This window comes from Procambarus clarkii, chromosome 26 (assembly GCF_040958095.1).
Source record: "Procambarus clarkii isolate CNS0578487 chromosome 26, FALCON_Pclarkii_2.0, whole genome shotgun sequence".
NCBI lineage: Eukaryota > Metazoa > Arthropoda > Malacostraca > Decapoda > Cambaridae > Procambarus > Procambarus clarkii.
Window position 1 is genome coordinate 9,123,456 of NC_091175.1, and position 21,703 is coordinate 9,145,158.

At 44.0% G+C, this 21,703-nt stretch overlaps 1 protein-coding gene across 1 annotated transcript in view; it reads right to left on the reverse strand.

The window, feature by feature from the left end:
- Positions 1-5,653, reverse strand: part of LOC123756619 (dipeptidase 1) — a 140,780-nt gene extending 135,127 nt beyond the window's left edge. Inside the window, exon 1 of the mRNA XM_069331430.1 lies at positions 5,254-5,653. Coding sequence (XP_069187531.1) covers positions 5,254-5,653 — 400 coding nt within the window. The remainder of the gene's footprint in view (positions 1-5,253) is intronic.
- Between the last annotated feature and the right edge of the window lie 16,050 nt (positions 5,654-21,703).

A 21,703-nucleotide genomic window follows, 5' to 3' on the forward strand; every position in this document is an offset into this window, starting at 1 on the left:
GGTCTTTGATATAGTGCCCCCCTTATGAATTGGGGGAACAAGCTGCAGTGACAGTAAAGGTTCTAGGGCAACCTGTCGTCCTACAACCTGTCCTCCTACAACCTGTCCTTCTACAACCTGTCCTCCTACAACCTGTCCTTCTACAACCTGTCCTCCTACAACCTGTCCTCCTACAACCTGTCCTCCTACAACCTGTCCTTCTACAACCTGTCCTCCTACAACCTGTCCTTCTACAACCTGTCCTTCTACAACCTGTCTTCCTACAGCCTGTTCTCCTACAACCTGTCCTCCTACAACCTGTCCTCCTACAACCTGTCCTTCTACACCTGTCCTCCTACAACCTGTCCTTCTACAACCTGTCCTCCTACAACCTGTCCTCCTACAACCTGTCCTCCTACAACCTGTCCTTCTACAACCTGTTCTCCTACAACCTGTCCTCCTACAACCTGTCCTCCTACAACCTGTCCTTCTACAACCTGTCCTTCTACAACCTGTCTTCCTACAACCTGTCCTCCTTGAACCTGTCCTTCTACAACCTGTCCTTCTACAACCTGTCTTCCTACAGCCTGTTCTCCTACAACCTGTCCTCCTACAACCTGTCCTCCTACAACCTGTCCTTCTACAACCTGTCCTTCTACAACCTGTCCTCCTACAACCTGTCCTCCTTGAACCTGTCCTTCTACAACCTGTCCTTCTACAACCTGTCCTCCTTGAACCTGTCCTTCTACAACCTGTCCTCCTACAACCTGTCCTTCTACAACCTGTCCTTCTACAACCTGTCTTCCTACAGCCTGTTCTCCTACAACCTGTCCTCCTACAACCTGTCCTCCTACAACCTGTCCTTCTACAACCTGTCCTCCTACAACCTGTCCTCCTACAACCTGTCCTTCTACAACCTGTCCTTCTACAACCTGTCCTCCTACAACCTGTCCTTCTACAACCTGTCCTCCTACAACCTGTCCTCCTACAACCTGTCCACCTACAACCTGTCCTTCTACAACCTGTCCTCCTACAACCTGTCCTCCTACAGCCTGTTCTCCTACAGCCTGTCCTCCTACAATGAACGTCGCTTTTCTCTCGTGTGCGTTACCTAAGGCTTAAAATTGTCGTTCCTGAAAATGGAAGCGGCTCGCGAAAGTGACGTACTGTCCCGTTTTCTGTTTTGGGTTCTCTAATAAATAAAGTGAGAACACTTTAAACGAAGCGTTTTCTTGACGTTGGGAAACCCTTAGGGGGACGGGCTGACAACAGTGCATAATAAGTACTTCAACAACAGAGGACAACCTTACCCTGAGGTTACCCTGAGGTTACCTTGAGGTTACCTTGAGGTGATTCCGGGGCTCAGCGACCCCGCGGCCCAAAGAGCCAGCCTGGGAGCAGAGTTGTGACGATTCCACAAAGGTTCCAAAGGAGTTATTGAGGTCAAGTCTAAGACCCGTCTCATTGAAGCTGCTATGCAAGAATTATCTCCCTGGCAAGACGACTAATGCCTATCAATGGCTGCTGTTGACATGGCAATTGCGATAACGACAAAAATATTGGAAAAGTGGAACTAAGCAGGAAGGTCTCACTAGACTGCATGGATTGTCTAACAAATGGCTGTTAGAGTTCAACTCCAGCAAGTGCAGAATAACGAAGAAGGTGTTGGTAAGTGGAAGTTACTTGCCAATACCTTCACTTGTCAAAACAGAGTCCGCTTCATATGTTCCTTAAATGATCCGGAACCAGCTCACTAGTCGATTAGAGGACTAGTGGTGGGGCCCATGAACTGAAGCTCGGTCCCAGCAAGCGCCAGGCTCTGAGACTTGTCAGAAGGCCTGGATTTAAAAAACAGCTGCGTCTTCAAGATCTTGAAACCAATCTAATTCCTTGTCTTCACGTATTTGTTGAACTTCAGTTTTTCTTCTGCGTGTTCTTTTGTTTTTTTCCCTCCCAGCTGCAGATGGTTATCACAGTTGTCGTCCTCCGGAGCCCTCTTCTCTCTCTCTCTGTCTGTTTGTCTGTCTGTCTCTCTCTCTCTGTCTCTCTCTCTCTCTCTGTCTGTCTGTCTGTCTCTCTCTCTCTCTCTCTCTCTCTCTCTCTCTCTCTCTCTCTCTCTCTCTCTCTCTCTCTCTCTCTCTCTCTCTCTCTCTCTCACAATCTGGGAGATTACGTTTACACTCCAAACTGGCGGACAACGTCGGCAGCTGCTGTCGTTCTTGGCTTATGTGGCCTAGGACGTAATTCATTAAAGAAAAAGTCCAACACCAATTACCTGACTGGAATAAAAGTGGCCTTTTTTCCCCACCTCCGTCTCGTCGCCATGATCAGGCTGCGGCAAGTCCAGCCCTTCACTCTGGAACTGGAAACGATGGAAGGGGGATGGGACGGGGGGGGGGGGAATGGTGCCCAACCACTTGTGGACGGTCGGGGATTGAACGCCGACCTGCATGAAGCGAGACCGTTGCTCTACCGTCCAGTCCAGGTGCTTGGGTGAATCTTAGAGAGGATGGAACTCTTCTTTTTCTGTAGAGCGATTTTGGGAATTAGTGGAATCTTCAGTTTTCTGCAAAAGGAATATATATATATATATATATATATATATATATATATATATATATATATATATATATATATATATATATATATATATATATATATATATATATAATTTTATTTACATATTGTAACAGCTGTTTTTCCATGTTTAAATAGTTGTAAAATTAGCTGCATTATATATATATATATATATATATATATATATATATATATATATATATATATATATAATGAATTGGTTGCATCTTAACAAGTAGCTTCAAATCTGGAAAGAGTTGAGACTTTTGAAATATTGAACGAAGCAGAACCATTTTTAAATATATATTTTTTTATCTTTAAAACACTCGTCATATTTTTCTATCTTTGCTATGCTTCAAAACATATATATTTTTGCATAAGGTCCGTGACACATAAATCCTCTCCCTGACTTACAACTCTTCCCCATCTCCACCCCTGACCTGGGGGGGGCAAGGTATCCGGCCACCAGCCTTGGGGGCAAGGTATCCGGCCACTAGTCTTGGGGGCAAGGTATCCGGCCACTAGTCTTGGGGGCAAGGTATCCGGCCCCCAGCCCTTGGGGGCAAGGTATCCGGCCACTAGTCTTGGGGGCAAGGTATCCGGCCACCAGCCTTGGGGGCAAGGTATCCGGCCCCCAGCCTTGGGGGCAAGGTATCCGGCCCCCAGCCTTGGGGGCAAGGTATCCGGCCACCAGCCTTACAGGAAGGTATCCGGCCACCAGCCTTGGAGGCAAGGTATCCGGCTCCCCAGCCTTGGGGGCAAGGTATCCGGCCATAATCTTAGATGTAAAGTAATCGAGAGAGATGGGGTCTGAGAGCTGAGTGGACAGCGCTCGGTATTTGTAGTCCTAAGGTTCCGGGTTCGATCCCCGGTAGAGGCGGAAATAAATGGGCAGAGTTTCCCTGATGCGCCTGTTCACCTAGTAGTAAATAGGTACCTGAGAGTTAGACAGCTGCTACGGGCTGCTTCCTGATGGGTGTGTAACAAAAAGGAGGCCTGGTCGAGGACCGGGCCGCGGGGACGCTAAGCCCTGAAATCATCTCAAGATAACCTCAAGATAACCTCTCCATATAATTACACCCCAACTCTCTGTCTCTCTCTCTCTCTCTCTTTCTCTCTCTCTCTCTCTCTCTCTCTCTCTCTCTCTCTCTCTCTCTCTCTCTCTCTCTCTCTCTCTCTCTCTCTCCCCTAACAAACCCCCCAAAACAATTCAGTGAAGGACCAAAATTCAACTTTAAAATTCTAATGAGCAAATCACATGGGATTTTGGTTTTGAAAGCCAGTAAACCTGCTGCAAGCTTTATAATGCTCCCTAGAATACCTGCGCGCCAGTGTATAATGTCTATTCGCGAATTTGTGTCCACGGAATCGAGCTCCAGCTCCTGGAATTGGCATGCAGGAAGGTCAAAGCTCCTTCAGTGTAATCTACGACCGCTTGAGTAGATTATCTACGCTGCTGGTTAGGGTTAGCACGTCGTATTTTGCCCGTTGTGGCAAGTCGGGAGAACGGGCTGGCCTCACAGCGTTCAGTGTAAGCAAGCCGAAGCGCTTCGGTCGTAACTCTCAAGACGATGCTGGCGGCGGAAGTAAGATGCTGATGAGAATGGCTTATTAAGATGTGAGGAGATAAGGCATGAGATTTGGTGAGTAAATGGAATGAGCTGTGATGGGTATAGAGCGTGAGAGACGTGAGGTGTGAGGGATATGAGGTGTGAGGGACATGAGATATGAGGGACATGAGGTGTGAGGGACATGAGATATGAGGGACATGAGGTGTGAGGGACATGAGATATGAGCGACATGAGGTGTGAGGAACCTGAGATCCTCACACCGCTCGCTGCTCAGGCAACATTCAATAAGCCAACCGACAATCTTCCCCGCATTAAAAAAAAACACACACACATACAACTGTCTTCAAGACGGGTTGCCTGCTTGAAGTCGCCCAAATCACCGACTCGAGACAGTTAACACAACTCTCGCCAAGTTGCTAATTATCCTCCTGTCCACCCTCCTGAGGGATTAATACAGAATGAAGACGACATCTGTCTGTGGACCGTCTTGGACAAAGGCCATTTGCAATGGTATCAGCCTTTTTTTGCAATATCAAGGAGCTCTATCGACCCTGAGAATTCCTTGAGCTTCGCGGAATCGTTTTCTTCGTGGCATTGGAAAAGCTGAAGTTTTTAGACAGCGCTTGTGTAGCTGTCTTGACAGGAGGGAGGTATAAGCATTTCCTCCTGTCAGTATAAAAGCTTAAGCTTGACGGCACGCTATGCAGTGCATTATCGCACGACAGGAAGACTGTCACACAATAGAATACGGACGGGACTTTTAACCCCCCCCCCCCACACCCGTCACTGAGACAGAACGAAAGGGACAGACGTGACGCAGGTCCGTCAATCAGCACATAACGAGACGCTGAAATACTCATAACGTGACGTTTGACGACCCGATTATACCAAGAGACGTATAGATGTTCAGAAACGACACAGGGAAATGTACCAGAAGACTGATACTCTGACGTATAACGAGACGTAGACATGCAAGAATGCCCCACACCGTGACGTATAACAGAGAACACACGCATACACACATACACACTCACACACACACACACACACACACACACACACACACACACACACACACACACACACACACACACACACACACACACACACACACACACACAGTTACTCACGGAAAAGTTGCCATAGCCGAGGTGGTCACAGGAACACTGGCACTTGAGGATGTGTTCCTTGATGTCCCGAGGTAGACTCTCCACGCTCCTGCTCAACCTCGACCCTCTGCTCGCCCCCAGGCCCTGGCCGTGAGCGTGGGCGTGGGCGTGGGCGCTGCTACCGTCATCACCAGCGGTGTTAGTGGTGGTATTGTGATTGTGTTTGTGAGTCTGACTGGCGGTATGGACGTGCGCCTGGGTCTTAGCCCGGCTGTAGGCTTGTGGCGTAGTGTGCGTGTTTGCTTGGGTGTTTGCGTTCGTGTTTGCGTGCGTGTTTGCGTGGGTGTTGTTTGTGTGTTTGTGTGGCGGAGCCAGAGGATGCCCCAACGCCGTGGACAACCGCTCCTCCACGCTCATCAACTTCGGCAACTGCGAAGGGAGGGAAAAATAACACCCATCAATGTATGCCCCTGAGTAAACATATATATTACTTTACGTGTGTTCAAGACAGCATTCAGTGACTCGACACGGGTATCAGACAGGGTGGGAATAGGGTTGGGGAATCGATCGAGTATAGAAGACACGTCGAGAGATATGGGTGTGGATGTGGGGGATCGATACAGTGCAACAGTCAAGGCAGTAAGGGGGGGATGGATGGTTGGGGGGAGTCGATCGAGTGTTGGAGCGATCAGTAGAGGCCGCCTGCGCGTGGACTCCTTCGGGAAAGCTGCACCAACTTGTCCTTAAGGGAGAAACCCGGCAAGGCCTAATTACTCGAGTTAGGGAAGTGTGGAGAGGGGCGGGAGGAGGCGTCCCTGTGTGTACGTGGTACGTTCACTGGGTCCCTGTGTGTACGTGGTACGTTCACTGGGTTCCTGTGTGTACGTGGTACGTTCACTGGGTCCCTGTGTGTACGTGGTACGTTCACTAGGTCCCTGTGTGTACGTGGTACGTTCACTGGGTTCCTGTGTGTACGTGGTACGTTCACTGGGTCTCTGTGTGTACGTGGTACGTTCACTGGGTCCCTGTGTGTACGTGGTACGTTCACTGGGTCCCTGTGTGTACGTGGTACGTTCACTGCGTCCCAGTGTATACACAAGGCGTTCACAGCCACCTTGTACCCTGCAGTGCGTCCACAGCGACGCATCTCGTCCTTGATATTCTGAAATGCGTGTCCTCGCGATGTTGATGAATATGCGTCCTCTTGATGGTGAAGAGGCACGAACATCTTATCATCAAGCGACGCAGTCAGACGACGTCCGCGAGCACCAAGGAACTCTTTTGTTGACAAATCCGTCAAAACACACACTATGTGGAGAGTGATAACCAGCCTCTTCTGTGAGGCAAACACACGCAAACACACACACACACAAAACGCGCGTGTGTGTGTGTGGTTCTTTCGTGTAAACAACTCCAAACCTCTTGTGGGGGGGAAGTCACGTCTGTGAATAATTTATTTTACAGGCTTCCTCGCAGAAGTGGGAGGAGGGGGGGGGGGGGAAGTGAAGGTGGGGGGGGGGGGTTTAAAGTCAAATTAGAATTCATCTGTGGCCTTGAGGCTTTTATGTAGCAGACCCGTGCAGAGTTGCAAGTTTGGTATTCCCCGCGTGCTGTTGCATAATGCACACACGTCTATCTTTCATCAAGTTATTTCCTACCACTTCACTACGTTTGCCTCCTGCTGCCCCCCGCCCCCCGCAGCCTGAGGCGTCTCGAGTGCTTCGTCAAGGCTCCAGAGGAGCTGTCGGGATGCCACGACTGATGCTGCTGCTGCTGCTGCTTCATCTTCACATCTCTGCTCTTTCCATATTCCGCTTCATTTCCTGTTTTTTTTCCCTTTTGCTGTATTTGCCATTGTCAATCTTAATCTTGTTTATTATCATACGTGTTTGTCCCCCCACACACCCTCTTTCCTTTGCTATATATTTATTGTCCTCTGTTTTATTCATGTGTCCACTTTTAACTTCGTATACACGTTAATGACGTCTTTCTGTTATCATGTTTATCATAATATTTGTGTGTACGTTGTTTGGATGCTACCAGTCCTCTTCCTCGTGTATAATCATTCTCACACATCTTATTATCTCACTCTTCTTATTTGGCAACGCTGGCATTATCAGTCAGCCGTAAACAGCTGTTTTTGTTTTCTTTTTTATTATTGATTGCACAGGAGGGTATAGGGACAGACGACTTGGAACTCCTCTTTGCCGGCTGAGAGAGAGAGCCACCTTCCAGTCCATAGCTGGTTAATATCTGGTTGGTATCTCATGGTACCAACCAGGTATCAACCAGCTGGCTGATACCTGGTTGGTATCTCATGGTAAGCCTTAACCGTAAGCCAACAGTGTTCCCGGCAACACGGCCCCCGCCAATCAGTTGGACAACCAGGCACCCAATTACTTCTGGATGATCAGGAGGCGAACAGTTTAGGACTGGCGCCTCGCTGGTCACGGCTCGAACCCAGATGGACTCGGTCGCGAGGCGGTGGGAGAGTGTGCCACCACTACGCCACTGCTACTAACTAAAAAGACCTTATAAGCTCGAATCGCATCCACCTTGAATAAACACAAACTTCAACACCATGGCAAAAGGACGAATTGGTTGTAAACTGGGAAAATGATTCATTCAAGCTGTCATTCGTGGAACAATAAGAGTCTTTCTCCTGAAGCTTCTCCCAGTTGACCCCAAGACGTGGGCTTAACCTTAATTATACTCCTGGTTGTGTAGAGGATCTTGGGCCTACTTTGACCAGCAAGGTGAATTATTATTAGGTTGCTGCAAAGCGTGATTTCCAGCTACCTTATATTAGCCTCTTATCTTACGACTGCTTACCCACACAATAAGGTGCAGGGGATAGGTAAAACCTCTCGCTCTGCGGAGAGCCTGTTTGTGTGTGTTAGGTGAGATTTACCCATAAGGCAAGAGTGTAAACCTTGCGCTGTGTGGGGGAATACTGCAAGTTTACACTGAATTCGAGGAGGCCATAGGTACAGGAAGTGGAGGCCGGCAATCATAGCCAGGTCGTCAGGCATAGTTGGCGGTGTTCTTAGTGGATCGGTGTGCCGTTTGTGCCTTAAGACAGCTGTCGGAGCCATTAAGAAGTGTGTTAACCAGACCACACACTAGAAGGTGAAGAGACAACGATATTTCGGTCCTGGACCTGGACCATCGACTTGAGAATGGTCCAGGACGGACCGAAACGTCATCGTCCCTTCACCTTCTAGTGTGTGAACTGGTCAACATACTTCAGCCACGTTATTGTGACTCATCGTCTCCATCAAGAAGTTTCCAGACAGTAACTTCTAAGACTGAAGGCTCTCTCGAGTCTCAAAGATGGAGCGACGCCTCACTTGAGAAGCAGACTGAAGCAGCATCACAGAAGATCACTTCAATAAACTTCGAGTTTTGCGAGTATACATATATAATTAGGAGCCAATTTTGTGGATATACTTTATGTAGTTGAATACATTAAGAAACATAAATACACATCGTTATTTTTCTACAATGAAATATAAACATTACGGATGAGAGAGTTGCCAAATGCAATTAGGGTTTGCAAGGAAGTTTGTTAGCTGAAAATTGCAACATGGTAACGAGATCATGGAAGGGAGATAATGTGTTGACACAGAGCAACGAGGCAGAAACGAATAATTGAAAAAGAGATGAAGGAGAAGGGAAGAGTCAGTAGATGAGTCTCCTGTTCCACAGAACAGTGTTTAACATCAAAATGGGGAGATAAAAGAGGAACTTGAGAGAGAGAGAGAGAGAGAGAGAGAGAGAGAGAGAGAGAGAGAGAGAGAGAGAGAGAGAGAGAGAGAGAGAGAGAGAGAGAGAGGGAGACAGAGAGAGACAGAGGAGCCACCTGAAGTAGGTGAGGCTTGGGGAGGAGGGGCCTGCAAGAGCCACCTACCGCACACATCGACGCCGTCCTGGTCATCTGCAGGTCCTGGTAGGAGGCGTGGGAAGGGGGTCGCCCGTCACGGGAGAGGCTCTTGCTGTCCCAAGTGCAGGCGAGGGGGGAGGCAGTGACCCCCAGACATCGGGGGTCACGACACGGGCAGGGAAGGGATTCCTGCAACCTGCACGTTGCACAGTCATCCGGCCCGCCCTCACCCCCGCCCCACCCGCCCCTCAGCACCGTGGGATAGAAATGGGCGGGGTAGGTGGGAAAGGCCTGGTGGCACTGGGGGGCGGCGGTGGTGTCCTCCCCCACGCAGAGATCAGGGCGGCAGCCGGCACACTGTGGGCGGGGGGCGGGCTGGCAGCAGGGTGGGTGGGCGGGCGTGCGGAAATTACGCGGGAGAGTGTGGCTGATAACGTCCAGTCCCACCACAGCCCGCCCACTCCTCATCCCTCCGCCCCGCCCACAAACCGTCTCCATCTGTCCACTACTCCGCCCTCACGCCCATCTCGAACTCGATACGACACTCCAAAGGTTGTTTTCACTGCAATTTGTATTTTGTAGGCGTCGCCTCCGACAACATCGAGTTACTGGCAGTTTCTAAACAACATTTCGAGACTTGTGACTCGAATTTTCCTTCGGACTCTTTGAGTATTTAAATTACTCTCTGTCTGCGAAGTGAAGATCTACAGGTCCCGAAGATCGCCGCCTGCGGTCTTCCTAATGGCGGGTTTACTTCTCGCGAAGACTCCGAGCGCGACTATACCTTGCGAAGTGGTTCACTTCTCGCAAAGATTCCGAGCGCGACTTCACCGTCTATAGCGAGTAAGCTTTGCAAGCTTGCACAGAGAATTCGCCGAAGCCGTCTCCACGAGCCCATAGTGATTCTATCTCGGCTGGAACCCCACGTTTCAAATTCTTGAGGTTTAACGTTATCTAAATTATTGGGTTATTTACACTTTTGAATGGAATTTTGACGATATTCTCACCACACGCCAGTATAGTCATGAAATGTTTAGTGAATCAATAATATTTTTTTTTAATAGAGGTTTCTAAGCACACTTCTTTTATTTTTTATTTTTTTTTTAATTTTTCACTGCAAATACACAATAAATAAATACATTTTTTTGTATTTTGAATTATTTAGCTTCAATTTTGTTTGTCTTCATTGCAAACATTTTTCCATACGCGAGGCTTATTTTAAATAGCATTTCAGAATACATAATTTTTTTGACATTTGATATATATATATATATATATATATATATATATATATATATATTAAGAACAAAAAAAAACCCTCGTCATATAAGTTTTATTAGTTTATTCACTTAGGACAGCGTGACTTTTCTGACAATTTATTTTCCAAGTTGATGATTTCTTTCCTTTCAGCTAGATTGCCTCTGCTGTCATAGTTTCTGGGGGAGAGAGAATACAAATTGGATTACTCGGTTATGTTCACGTATAGCAGAAAAAAGAACTTGCATTTTTAACTGTTGGCTGTGTAAAAGTCATGACCTAGCAAATATAATTAATTATATATATATATATATATATATATATATATATATATATATATATATATATATATATATATATATATATATATATATATATATATATATATATATATATTTATGTCCCCCCTTAAGAAGGACCGGCACCTATTCCAAATTCCAACAACTCCTTTTGATTTATGAAATGTCAATTTGATTGTTCATAGTGTTAAAACAGATCCGAAAGTTTTTTTATCGAGGTTGAATCAATTTTGATAACGTGGATTCAACGTCGATTTAACGTTAAAAACGTTAATTGAATGTTATTCGTACATCATTTGCACACTGGGAGAGAGAATTGAAAGAAGAGGGGAGAGTGAGAACTGAAGGGAGAGAAAACAATAGGATGGAACTAAGGGAGAGAGGCAGAGAGTATGAGACGAAGGGAGGGAGGGAAGCAGAGAGAGAATGGAAGGGAGAGGGAGAGAAAGAGACAGACTTAGACCCGAGCACGGCCGGTTAACTCCCCTAATGTGTAGTATATATATATATATATATATATATATATATATATATATATATATATATATATATATATATATATATATATATATATATATATATATATATAAATGGGAAGAACTGAGGTCTTTCGGTTGTGAATTGTAACAAACGATCTCATAATACTTCCAAGCTCATAAGCTGTTTAATAGAGGCAAACTAGACCGCCATGATTGAAGAAAGATATACAGGCTTCGTAAATGGACACCTATTAAGTGCTTGAGGGCGCCCCCTCCCCCCTACTCTAAGGGGCCACCCCGAGACGCCTGTATAGTCATGATCACATGGCACTAATGAGCTCCTTCCTCCTGGCACTGTTTACTATGCAGACGGGAGACAATACAGCCATTACCCTGGAAACACAAACCGAAACTGTCTCTATTTTCTGCTTGTTACAACTTGTAATATAGTTGTTACATCTTGGCTTAACGTGTTTATGACGTATTAGAACGTTGTTACAACTTGCTATATTGGTTGCTATAACTGGTTAGGAGGCGTTAAAACTTGTTGGAACGTTGTAGCAACGTCGTAGTTTCGGTGTGTGTTTGGCGGGTACACGCCCCAATTCGAACAGACGCGCTTGAAACTAATGCGACGCTCCTCCTCCTGCAAGTCCACTTCGGGCTCACCATAGCCCGTGCTACTTGGAGCTTTTTGTTCCTGGGTAGCGAATCTTAAACAACAACCTCCTCCTGTTGCTCGGTCATGTTCCTAATTTATGTGAGTGCCTTCTTCAAGGTCGTGAGTGCCTTCTTCAAGGACGTGAGTGCCTTCTTCAAGGTCGTGAGTGCCTTCTTTAAGGTCGTGAGTGCCTTCTTTAAGGTCGTGAGTGCCTTCTTTAAGGTCGTGAGTGCCTTCTTCAAGGGCGTGAGTGCCTTCTTTAAGGTCGTGAGTGCCTTCTTCAAGGTCGTGAGTGCCTTCTTTAAGGTCGTGAGTGCCTTCTTTAAGGTCGTGAGTGCCTTCTTTAAGGTCGTGAGTGCCTTCTTTAAGGTCGTGAGTGCCTTCTTTAAGGTCGTGAGTGCCTTCTTCAAGGGCGTGAGTGCCTTCTTTAAGGTCGTGAGTGCCTTCTTTAAGGTCGTGAGTGCCTTCTTCAAGGTCGTGAGTGCCTTCTTCAAGGGCGTGAGTGCCTTCTTTAAGGTCGTGAGTGACTTCTTCAAGGACGTGAGTGCCTTCTTCAAGGACGTGAGTGCCTTCTTCAAGGACGTGAGTGCCTTCTTTAAGGTCGTGAGTGCCTTCTTTAAGGTCGTGAGTGCCTTCTTTAAGGGCGTGAGTGCCTTCTTCAAGGTCGTGAGTGCCTTCTTCAAGGGCGTGAGTGCCTTCTTTAAGGTCGTGAGTGACTTCTTCAAGGACGTGAGTGCCTTCTTCAAGGACGTGAGTGCCTTCTTCAAGGACGTGAGTGCCTTCTTTAAGGTCGTGAGTGTCTTTTTCAAGGTCGTGAGTGCCTCTCTTCGGGAGCCGGTCGGCCGAGCGGACAGCACACTGGACTTGTGATCCTGTGGTCCCGGGTTCGATCCCGGGCGCCGGCGAGAAACAATGGGCAGAGTTTCTTTCACCCTATGCCCCCTGTTACCTAGCAGTAAAATAGGTACCTGAGTGTTAGTCAGCTGTCACGGGCTGCTTCCTGGAGGTGGAGGCCTGGTCGAGGACCGGGCCGCGGGGACACTAAAGCCCCGAAATCATCTCAAGATAACCTCAAGAAGGTATTTGGTTCATGTCAATGTTTGTATATGACTTTTAGTAGTTACAGAAAATTGCCCAAAAAGACCTTGATAAACTCCAAAAGTTTAATCAAATAAGGTAATGAAGGAAAATCTACATTTTTTAGGCCTATGCTAGAATAAGCATATTCTCCCAGAATTATGAAGACGAAGACAAATTGAGGAAACTCAGAATCACAACCGGAGGGGGGGGGAGAAGAAACAGAGGGAACATGATCACTACATATAACATTCTGAGGGGAGTATTCAAGATGGACAAGGACCGCGTCTATAAAAATTGAGAGCAAATTGAACTGTAGGACATGGTAGCTGGAAGCTCAATTGTGTCGGAGAAATATATTCTTCGACCCGAGGCATTAACAAGGGCGGGAGACACCAAGAGGAATGAACTGAAAGAAGAAATTGTGGAAGCCACCTCTCCATCCACAACTTTAAAATCTTATTTGAGAAGGAACTAATATTCTGCTCACTGGATGGGTACATATCTTATACACTGTACTTACACTCAATCTTATCCATGCACTGTACTCATCCATACACTGTACTCATCCATACACTGTACTCATCCATACACTGTACCCATCCATACGTCATCTCCCACAAAAAAATAACATTGAACATAAATTAATGCAAAATAGATTCCAAAAAAGTGGAGCCAATTTTTGTAACTTTTGTCCCCCAACGGTAGTGTAGAGAGGCATAGAGAGAGAGAGAGAGAGAGAGAGAGAGAACAAAAACATTGCCAGCTCTCTCATTTCTCATTTGACGATCATTTGGTTGTCTCAACATGTATAGGCCTAGATAGAGGAGAAATCAAGGCAATAGAGCACAAGAACGCTCTATCACACGGATAATTCCAGACTCTATGGCTCTATAAGAGTAGCCTAGCATTTACATAAAAGTCTACACCAATGGAAACCAATTTATTATAGATTAACTTCTAGATGTTAAGGTGTAATTAGGTGTTTAGCCTTAGTGTAAGCTCAATATAATGCTATGAAACATTTATAGAGCCACAGAGTCTGGAATTATCTAGACTCTATTCGACTTGAGACGGGCATCAAAAACAACTGATGTAGGAAATGCGAATTTAGGTTGAATAGTTCATGTGTGAAGTTCGTAGAGAAAAGGTAATTATAATCTTATGTGCTAGCCTTAGAAAACAGAGAGAAAGAGAGAGAGAGAGAGAGAGAGAGAGAGAGAGAGAGAGAGAGAGAGAGAGAGAGAGAGAGAGAGAGAGAGAGAGAGAAGAGGTACAACAGGGGAAAAAAATCCAATTCGAAGCACTAAAAGGTAATTCACCGCATCTTTTCCTTCACTGATAGATAAAATTCCTCCCCCCAGCTATTGTCAGGCTCAGGCTAATCTGTAGTGATGATCACAGCGAAAAGGGTTTGTCCACCTGGGACCCCCAACCACTCTCAGCTCGGGACGCCACGCTCCCAGTTAGGACTTCACGCTCCCAACTGGGATGCCAATTTCCCCAATCTGGTATCCTAAGCTTCCAGATATGACCCCAAGAACTCCACAGGGGAATCGACCGGGTAGACAAGGATAAACTATTCAACACTGGTGGTACGCGAACAAGGGGAGACAGGTGGAAACTGAGTACCCACGTGAGCCACAAGGACGTTAGAAGGAACTTTTTCAGTGTCAGAGTAGTTAACGGATGGAATGCACTAGGCAGTGATGTGGTGGAGGCTGACTCCATACACAGTTTTAAATGTAGATATGATAGAGCCCAGTAGGCTCAGGAATCTGTACACCAGTTGATTGACAGTTGAGAGGCGGGACCAATGAGCCAAAGCTCAACCCCCGCAAGCACAAATAGGTGAGTATAAATAGGTGAGTACACACACACACACACACACACACACACACACACACACACACACACACACACACACACACACACACACACACACAGAAAAAGCTAGCCTGGTACACCATTTTCGTAGCGTGTCAGAAAGAATGCGACACTTTTCCTGGTGAGAGGCTGGTGAACAAGATGGAGAAGCATGCTGGGAAAACATCGAGCTGGGTAAGGGAGTACGCGAAGAAGAGAGAGAGCAAGGAATCACACTCTGAGAGCAGGCTTCAAGCTGGAGGAATGTATCAAGGGGACTCCCACAAGGCTTGCCTTCGGGCTTTCCCTGGGGCTTGCCCTGGGGCTTGCCCTGGGGCTTGCCCTAGGGCTTGCCCTGCCCTAACCGCTGCTGTTGTTCCTGATTCATGTCTACGACCTTCCCCGAGGGAGTAAAGGTACATATAGTGTACATATCAAAGTTTCTGCAGGTGACTCAAAGTTGCTGAGGCGTGCAGAAGCAGAGCACTTCAGGGAGTTGCTGTATGACGACCTTCACAAACTCCAGGAATAGGTGAACAAACGGTTGGTGGAATTCAAGCCCTAACAAGTGTAAGGTAATGAAGATGGAACAGAGAGAAAGGAGACCAGGAGCGATACGAACAGGAAAGACTGAAATATTTTGATGCGGATACAATTTCAACACTAACACCGGAAACATACGAACATAATGTAGCCACATAAATGGAGAAATGTTGTGTAAAGGTCTTTTACACAACATTTATTAGACCAAAGCTCCAATATGAGCGCCGGCATGGATTCCACACCTTGTGAAGCATAAAACCAAATTTCACAACAGATTCGCAAGAAAATTGGTACCAGAGCTAAGATAAAAAGATAATGTTGCTAAACATAAAAGGCACTACGGGCTCACCATAGTCCGTGCTACTTGGAACTTTGTTCCAGGTAGCGAATCTTTAACAACAACAACAGCTAAATATAAGAGGATAGACCAATGGAACTAAATTTCACAACTTTAGTGGATTGAAAAAAACAGAGGGAATATGATCACAACGCTTAAGATCCTCAGGGGAATAGATCAGGCGGACAAGCACAACTTCTTCAGATTGAGAGAAAGTGGGAGAAAAGGACACCGTTGGAAAGTGGAGATGTAAATGAACCGAAGGAATGTCAGACAAGACTCGTACCCCGTGTAAGTTGTCAGCAAGTGGAAGGCACTGAAGGAAGAAGTAGTGGAAGCCACCTCTACCCACAACAAGGCCAGTTAACGCGGCATGAAGAACTTATAGAGCTCGCTTCCCCCTCGTAGATGCTACTAGGTAAGTACTAATAGGTTAGAGCACAATACAATAGGGCATCATCGAAAGAATTAAAAACTAAAATCCAACATCAGTAAGCTGTTTAAAAAAACTATTATTTTTTTATTTATTGCTAATATTTTTTAGTTTATTCAAAAATGCTCAGCCGTAATGGCTGGAATTCTCTATAATTACCTGAAATGAGAGACTCTCTAATAGAAATATTATTCAGTCTCATTCAATACAAGTTACGAAAAAAAACAATACAAAAATTATTTATGTGTTTGTTGGCGGTCCATTTTTTGTTAATACAATTATTTCACAATTATCCTAATTAGCAAGAACTCCACTGGGCATGATCACTGATGGAGCAGTATGGATGAGCTAATTATCTCATTATGTGGTTACCACTGTACCGCAGCACTGAGTTGGATATAGTCGCTCCCAGCGCGTGTCATGTTGTGCCAGAGTTAATGTGTCCATCCACGGGCTCAAAAACACAAAGAACAGATTTATGTGCGAGTGTTTCTTGCCGAAATTGGGGATGGAAATCCTTAGCTTCATTGTGGGGCAAGAGGAGGCTCTACAAGCACTTGAGCATGGAGGGACAAGCACTTGAGCATGGGGGGACAAGCACTTGAGCATGGAGGGACAAGCACTTGAGCATGGAGGGACAAGCACATAAGCATGGAGGGACAAGCACTTGAGCATGGAGGGACAAGCACATGAGCATGGAGGGACAAGCACTTGAGCATGGAGGGACAAGCACTTGAGCATGGAGGGACAAGCACATGAGCATGGAGGGACAAGCACTTGAGCATGGAGGGACAAGCACTTGAGCATGGAGGGACAAGCACTTGAGCTTGGAGGATACACCCAAACCTTGACCACAGAGGGAGAAGAATGTGCTCTATACCCTTGACCATTCACCATACACCATTTATCACTCACCATTCATCTTTTTCATTGGAATAAAGAGTACAGACAATCAACAGATTATATATATATATATATATATATATATATATATATATATATATATATATATATATATATATATATATATATATATATATATATATATATATATAAGCCTATACTTGCATAAACCACAAGTGAAGATTAATAATCTTTGGACAACACTCACCAGTGGGACTCGAACCCAGAAAGCTACTGGAAGGTAGTTGTGCTTTCTGGGTTCGAGTCCCACTGGTGAGTGTTGTCCAAAGATTATATATATATATATATATATATATATATATATATATATATATATATATATATATATATATATATATATATATATATATATATATATATTACGTTAGAAAGAACTTTTTCAGTGTCAGAGTAGTTAACGGATGGAATGCATTAGGCAGTTGTGGTGGAGGCTGACTCCATACACAGTTTCATATGTAGATGTGATAGAGCCCAGTAGGCTCAGGAATCTGTACACCAGTTGATTGACAGTTCAGAGGCGGGATCAAAGAGACAAAGCTCAACCCCCGCAAGCACAAATAGGTGAGTACAAATAGGTGAGTACACACACACACACATCAAGAGACAAACAGTAAAGAAATTTCCATTATTTATCTCAAAACAAGAAATATCCTCGAAAATTATCAGCTCTGGAAATAGCCTCAACCAAAGAGCTGATAATTGGAACGGTCGCGATAGCGGCGACGACTCGACATACAGAGAAAAAAGCGAAAGGGGTTCGTTACCCGGAAAGACACATCTCGCTAACGGAAGGCAGCAAATGTATGAGCTAGAGAGAGAGAGAGAGAGTTTTGAATCGTGCTTAATCGAGGAAGTAATTGCTTTCGCTCTCTCTAGATATATTTTAAATAAAGGTCTCACCATTTTTGACAGCCAGCAATGGTCGGGAGATGAAATGCTTATATATATAATATATATATATATATATATATATATATATATATATATATATATATATATATATATATATATATATATATATATATATATATATATATATATATATATACCTAGAAGGGGTACTACCTCTGCTGCAAGTGTAGGGACCCATAGCCTCGGAGAAGAAAATAAAAAGTACTCAGAGAAGACCTTGTGGATCCTCACTGAACACTTTGATATTTTCTTCTCCTACCACCCCACTGTGGATACAAATATACCCCCGCTTTATGTATCACTATCGACAATCTCTTCACTGTTTTTGGACCAACTGGACAAAAAAAACTTACAAGTGGGGTGAAATAGGTGGGAAACCCCTACTGAGTGATGTCAATACCAGCAACACTGGGGGAGGGAAAATATGTGCGTTGGCAGAACTAGGTAAAATATATGTGTGATCTATGTCGACAATATAAAAAAATAATATATGAGAGCTGACAGTACTGGGTGGGGGAGAAAATGGGTGTTGACATTAGAGCAATTTTGGGACATGTATACATACTAGAGCAACCTTGGGACATATACACACTAGAGCAACCTTGGGACATATACACACTAGAGCAACCTTGGGACATGTATACACACTAGAGCAACCTTGGGACATATACACACTAGAGCAACCTTGGGACATATACACACTAGAGCAACCTTGGGAAATATTAACACCTGAGCAACCTTGGGACATATACACACTAGAGCGTGGAAAATAATAAATATATTAAAACAATTTGAAAATTATTTTGGGAGGTCTTTACTCCACAGTAATGAGAAACACAGACTTAAAATATAAACTCTCTCTCTCTCTCTCTCTCTCTCTCTCTCTCTCTCTCTCTCTCTCTCTCTCTCTCTCTCTCTCTCTCTCTCTCTCTCTCTCTCTCTCTCTCTCTCTCTCTCTCTCGTATCTCACATTCTAATTTCTACTGATGTACCACCTGGCTATTCCACTAAGTAGCAGACACACTTTGCTGTCGAAACTTTCGGTTTCAGTACCTCTGGTGTTGGTGTTTCTTACTTAAAGAACTGAGAATAAGTGGTAATCCTGTGTATGACGAAGATTCTGCACCTGCCAACCAATATATATAACTATATATATATATATATATATTATATATATATATGTCGTACCTAGTAGCCAGAACACACTTCTCAGCCTACTATGCAAGGCCCGATTTGCCTAATAAGCCAAGTTTTCATTAATTAATTGTTTTTCGACTACCTAACCTAACCTAACCTAACTTTTTCTGCTACCTAACCTAACCTAACCTATAAAGATAGGTTAGGTTAGGTAGGGTTGGTTAGGTTCGGCCATATATCTACGTTAATTTTAACTCCAATAAAAAAAAAATTGACTTCATACACAATGAAATAGGTTGCTTTATCATTTCATAAGAAAAAAATTAGAGAAAATATATTAATTCAGGAAAACTTGGCTTATTAGGCAAATCGGGCCTTGCATAGTAGGCTGAGAAGTGCGTTCTGGCTACTAGGTACGACATATATATATATATATATATATATATATATATATATATATATATATATATATATATATATATATATATATATATATATATAATGTTTTTATGTATGCCTGTACTTCTGTACATGTATTCCGTATTAGCACATATGTATTTTAATGATTCCATGTACGCATTTCCATGTCTCAGTGCGTAGTATACATATATCATATATATATATATATATATATATATATATATATATATATATATATATATATATATATATATATATATATATATATATATATACATATATCAAGCAAGATAGCAAGTGAAGCATCTTGAGGTTTTCCTTGCATATCACCATACTGTTGTGATAATCAAGGGGCTGTCCTTTGTTAACCCCTATACTGCTACGAACGATCATAAGCGTTCTGACTTTTCTTAGCGTTAGGTTGCATTCTTAAGGGGATAACTTCACATTTACTTGTCACCATATATCTAGATATTAAATAAAAAATGCTTTGCTGATAGAGCTTCTGCCACACACGCATGGGGATCAGCGGTTCGAGTCTCCTACAGCCCAGGAGAATGGAATCTAGATATTTTCTCTGAGAATTGTAATGGGTAAGTTGCCATACGGTTTCGTGATCCATGAGGTAATAGTGTCAAAGTGTTTGATCGGATTCATCAATAGGCAAAAACACATTACATAATATTATAGCTGATGGAAATATTTGCAAATACCTGTTACATCTTTTATTAAAATGTAAAAATTATTGCTAATTATTGTCATCACCAATTCATTTACAATTCATATATATACAATTCATTTACGTGATTTAACGTCGGGTGAAAATAGCAGCCTCCGCTACTGTTTACACAGTACTTTTACAAAGTACCTGTTTACTGTAAACTTTGCTACTGTTTACAAAGTAGTTTACACAGTACTTACAGTAACGAGGTGGACCATCGTACATATACGTAATGGACAATTAGTTGAATTTGGTGCTATTCACTTTATGCGGTACGGAAATAAATACAGCTAAAATCCAAACTTGAATATTCATAGGCCTAGTATAGCACATATATGTACTATACTAGGCCTCAGGTAGCATTCATTACGCCCTAAAATGGTTAGGTTAGGCTAGTTAGGTTAGACTAGGTCAGGTTAGGCTAGGCTAAGTTAGACTAGGTAAGGTTAGGCTAGGTTAGGTTAGGCTAAGTTAGACTAGGTAAGGTTAGGCTTGGTTAGGTTAGGCTAGGTTAAGTTAGACTAGGTAAGTTTAGGCTAGGTTAGGTTAGGTTAGACTAGGTAAGTTTAGGCTAAATTAGGTTAGGCTAGGTTAGACTAGGTAAATTTAGGCTAGGTTAGGTTAGGTTTTGTAAACGTAAGTGCCAAGTCTATTCCGGTGGTCCAAATTCAACAGATTTATTCATAAACCAATGTAATATCGTTCGTTCGGTGGAGCATTGTTCACACGCCACAATGTGATGTTTACAAACACAATGCTTACATTTATTTTTATGAAAATATTACAATTTATTTTCGAATTAGTTTTTCAGTCAGGTTTTATTTTATTTTTTATTTTTTATGTTTGGGGGGGGGGGGGGTATTAAGAATGTCATTGTTTTACAATCTTATCATTTGCATTGCAATTTGGTTAATGGTTTGGATTATTACATCATTTGACCCCGACGCTCTTTTTCGTTCGAACACGTAATCACACTTTCGTTCGAACACGTAATGACACAATTCTTGCACACACACACACACACACACACACACACACACACACACACACACACACACACACACACACACACACACACACACACACACACCTCTAAACTCACGCCTCTCGTCCGCACACTGAAACGATATTGTGCAGAAAGAGGGAAAACGGGAGGCGGGAAGAGCAAAAAAAAGAAATAAAGGTAGAGAATACGGGGGAATATACGGAAAGACGAGGAGGTAAAACAAGAAATGACCGAAAAGAAACACGGAAAAACAGCCAATATGGGAGAGGCCGGGGGAGTAAGTTGGAGGGGTTACGTACAGTTAAGAAACAGTGAACTGGAGACTCTATACTGCCTATCGTAAACTGTTTGGGACGGTACAGACAGTCAGTCCTCAGATTTACAGCTCTTGAGCCTCGCGATCGCTGCCACTGCCAAACAATTACATTATCTCTCTATTATAACTGTATAACTGTCTCTGACACGTGTGTCTCTCCTGATTTACTTCTCGAGTAAATGTCTCTCTCTCTCTC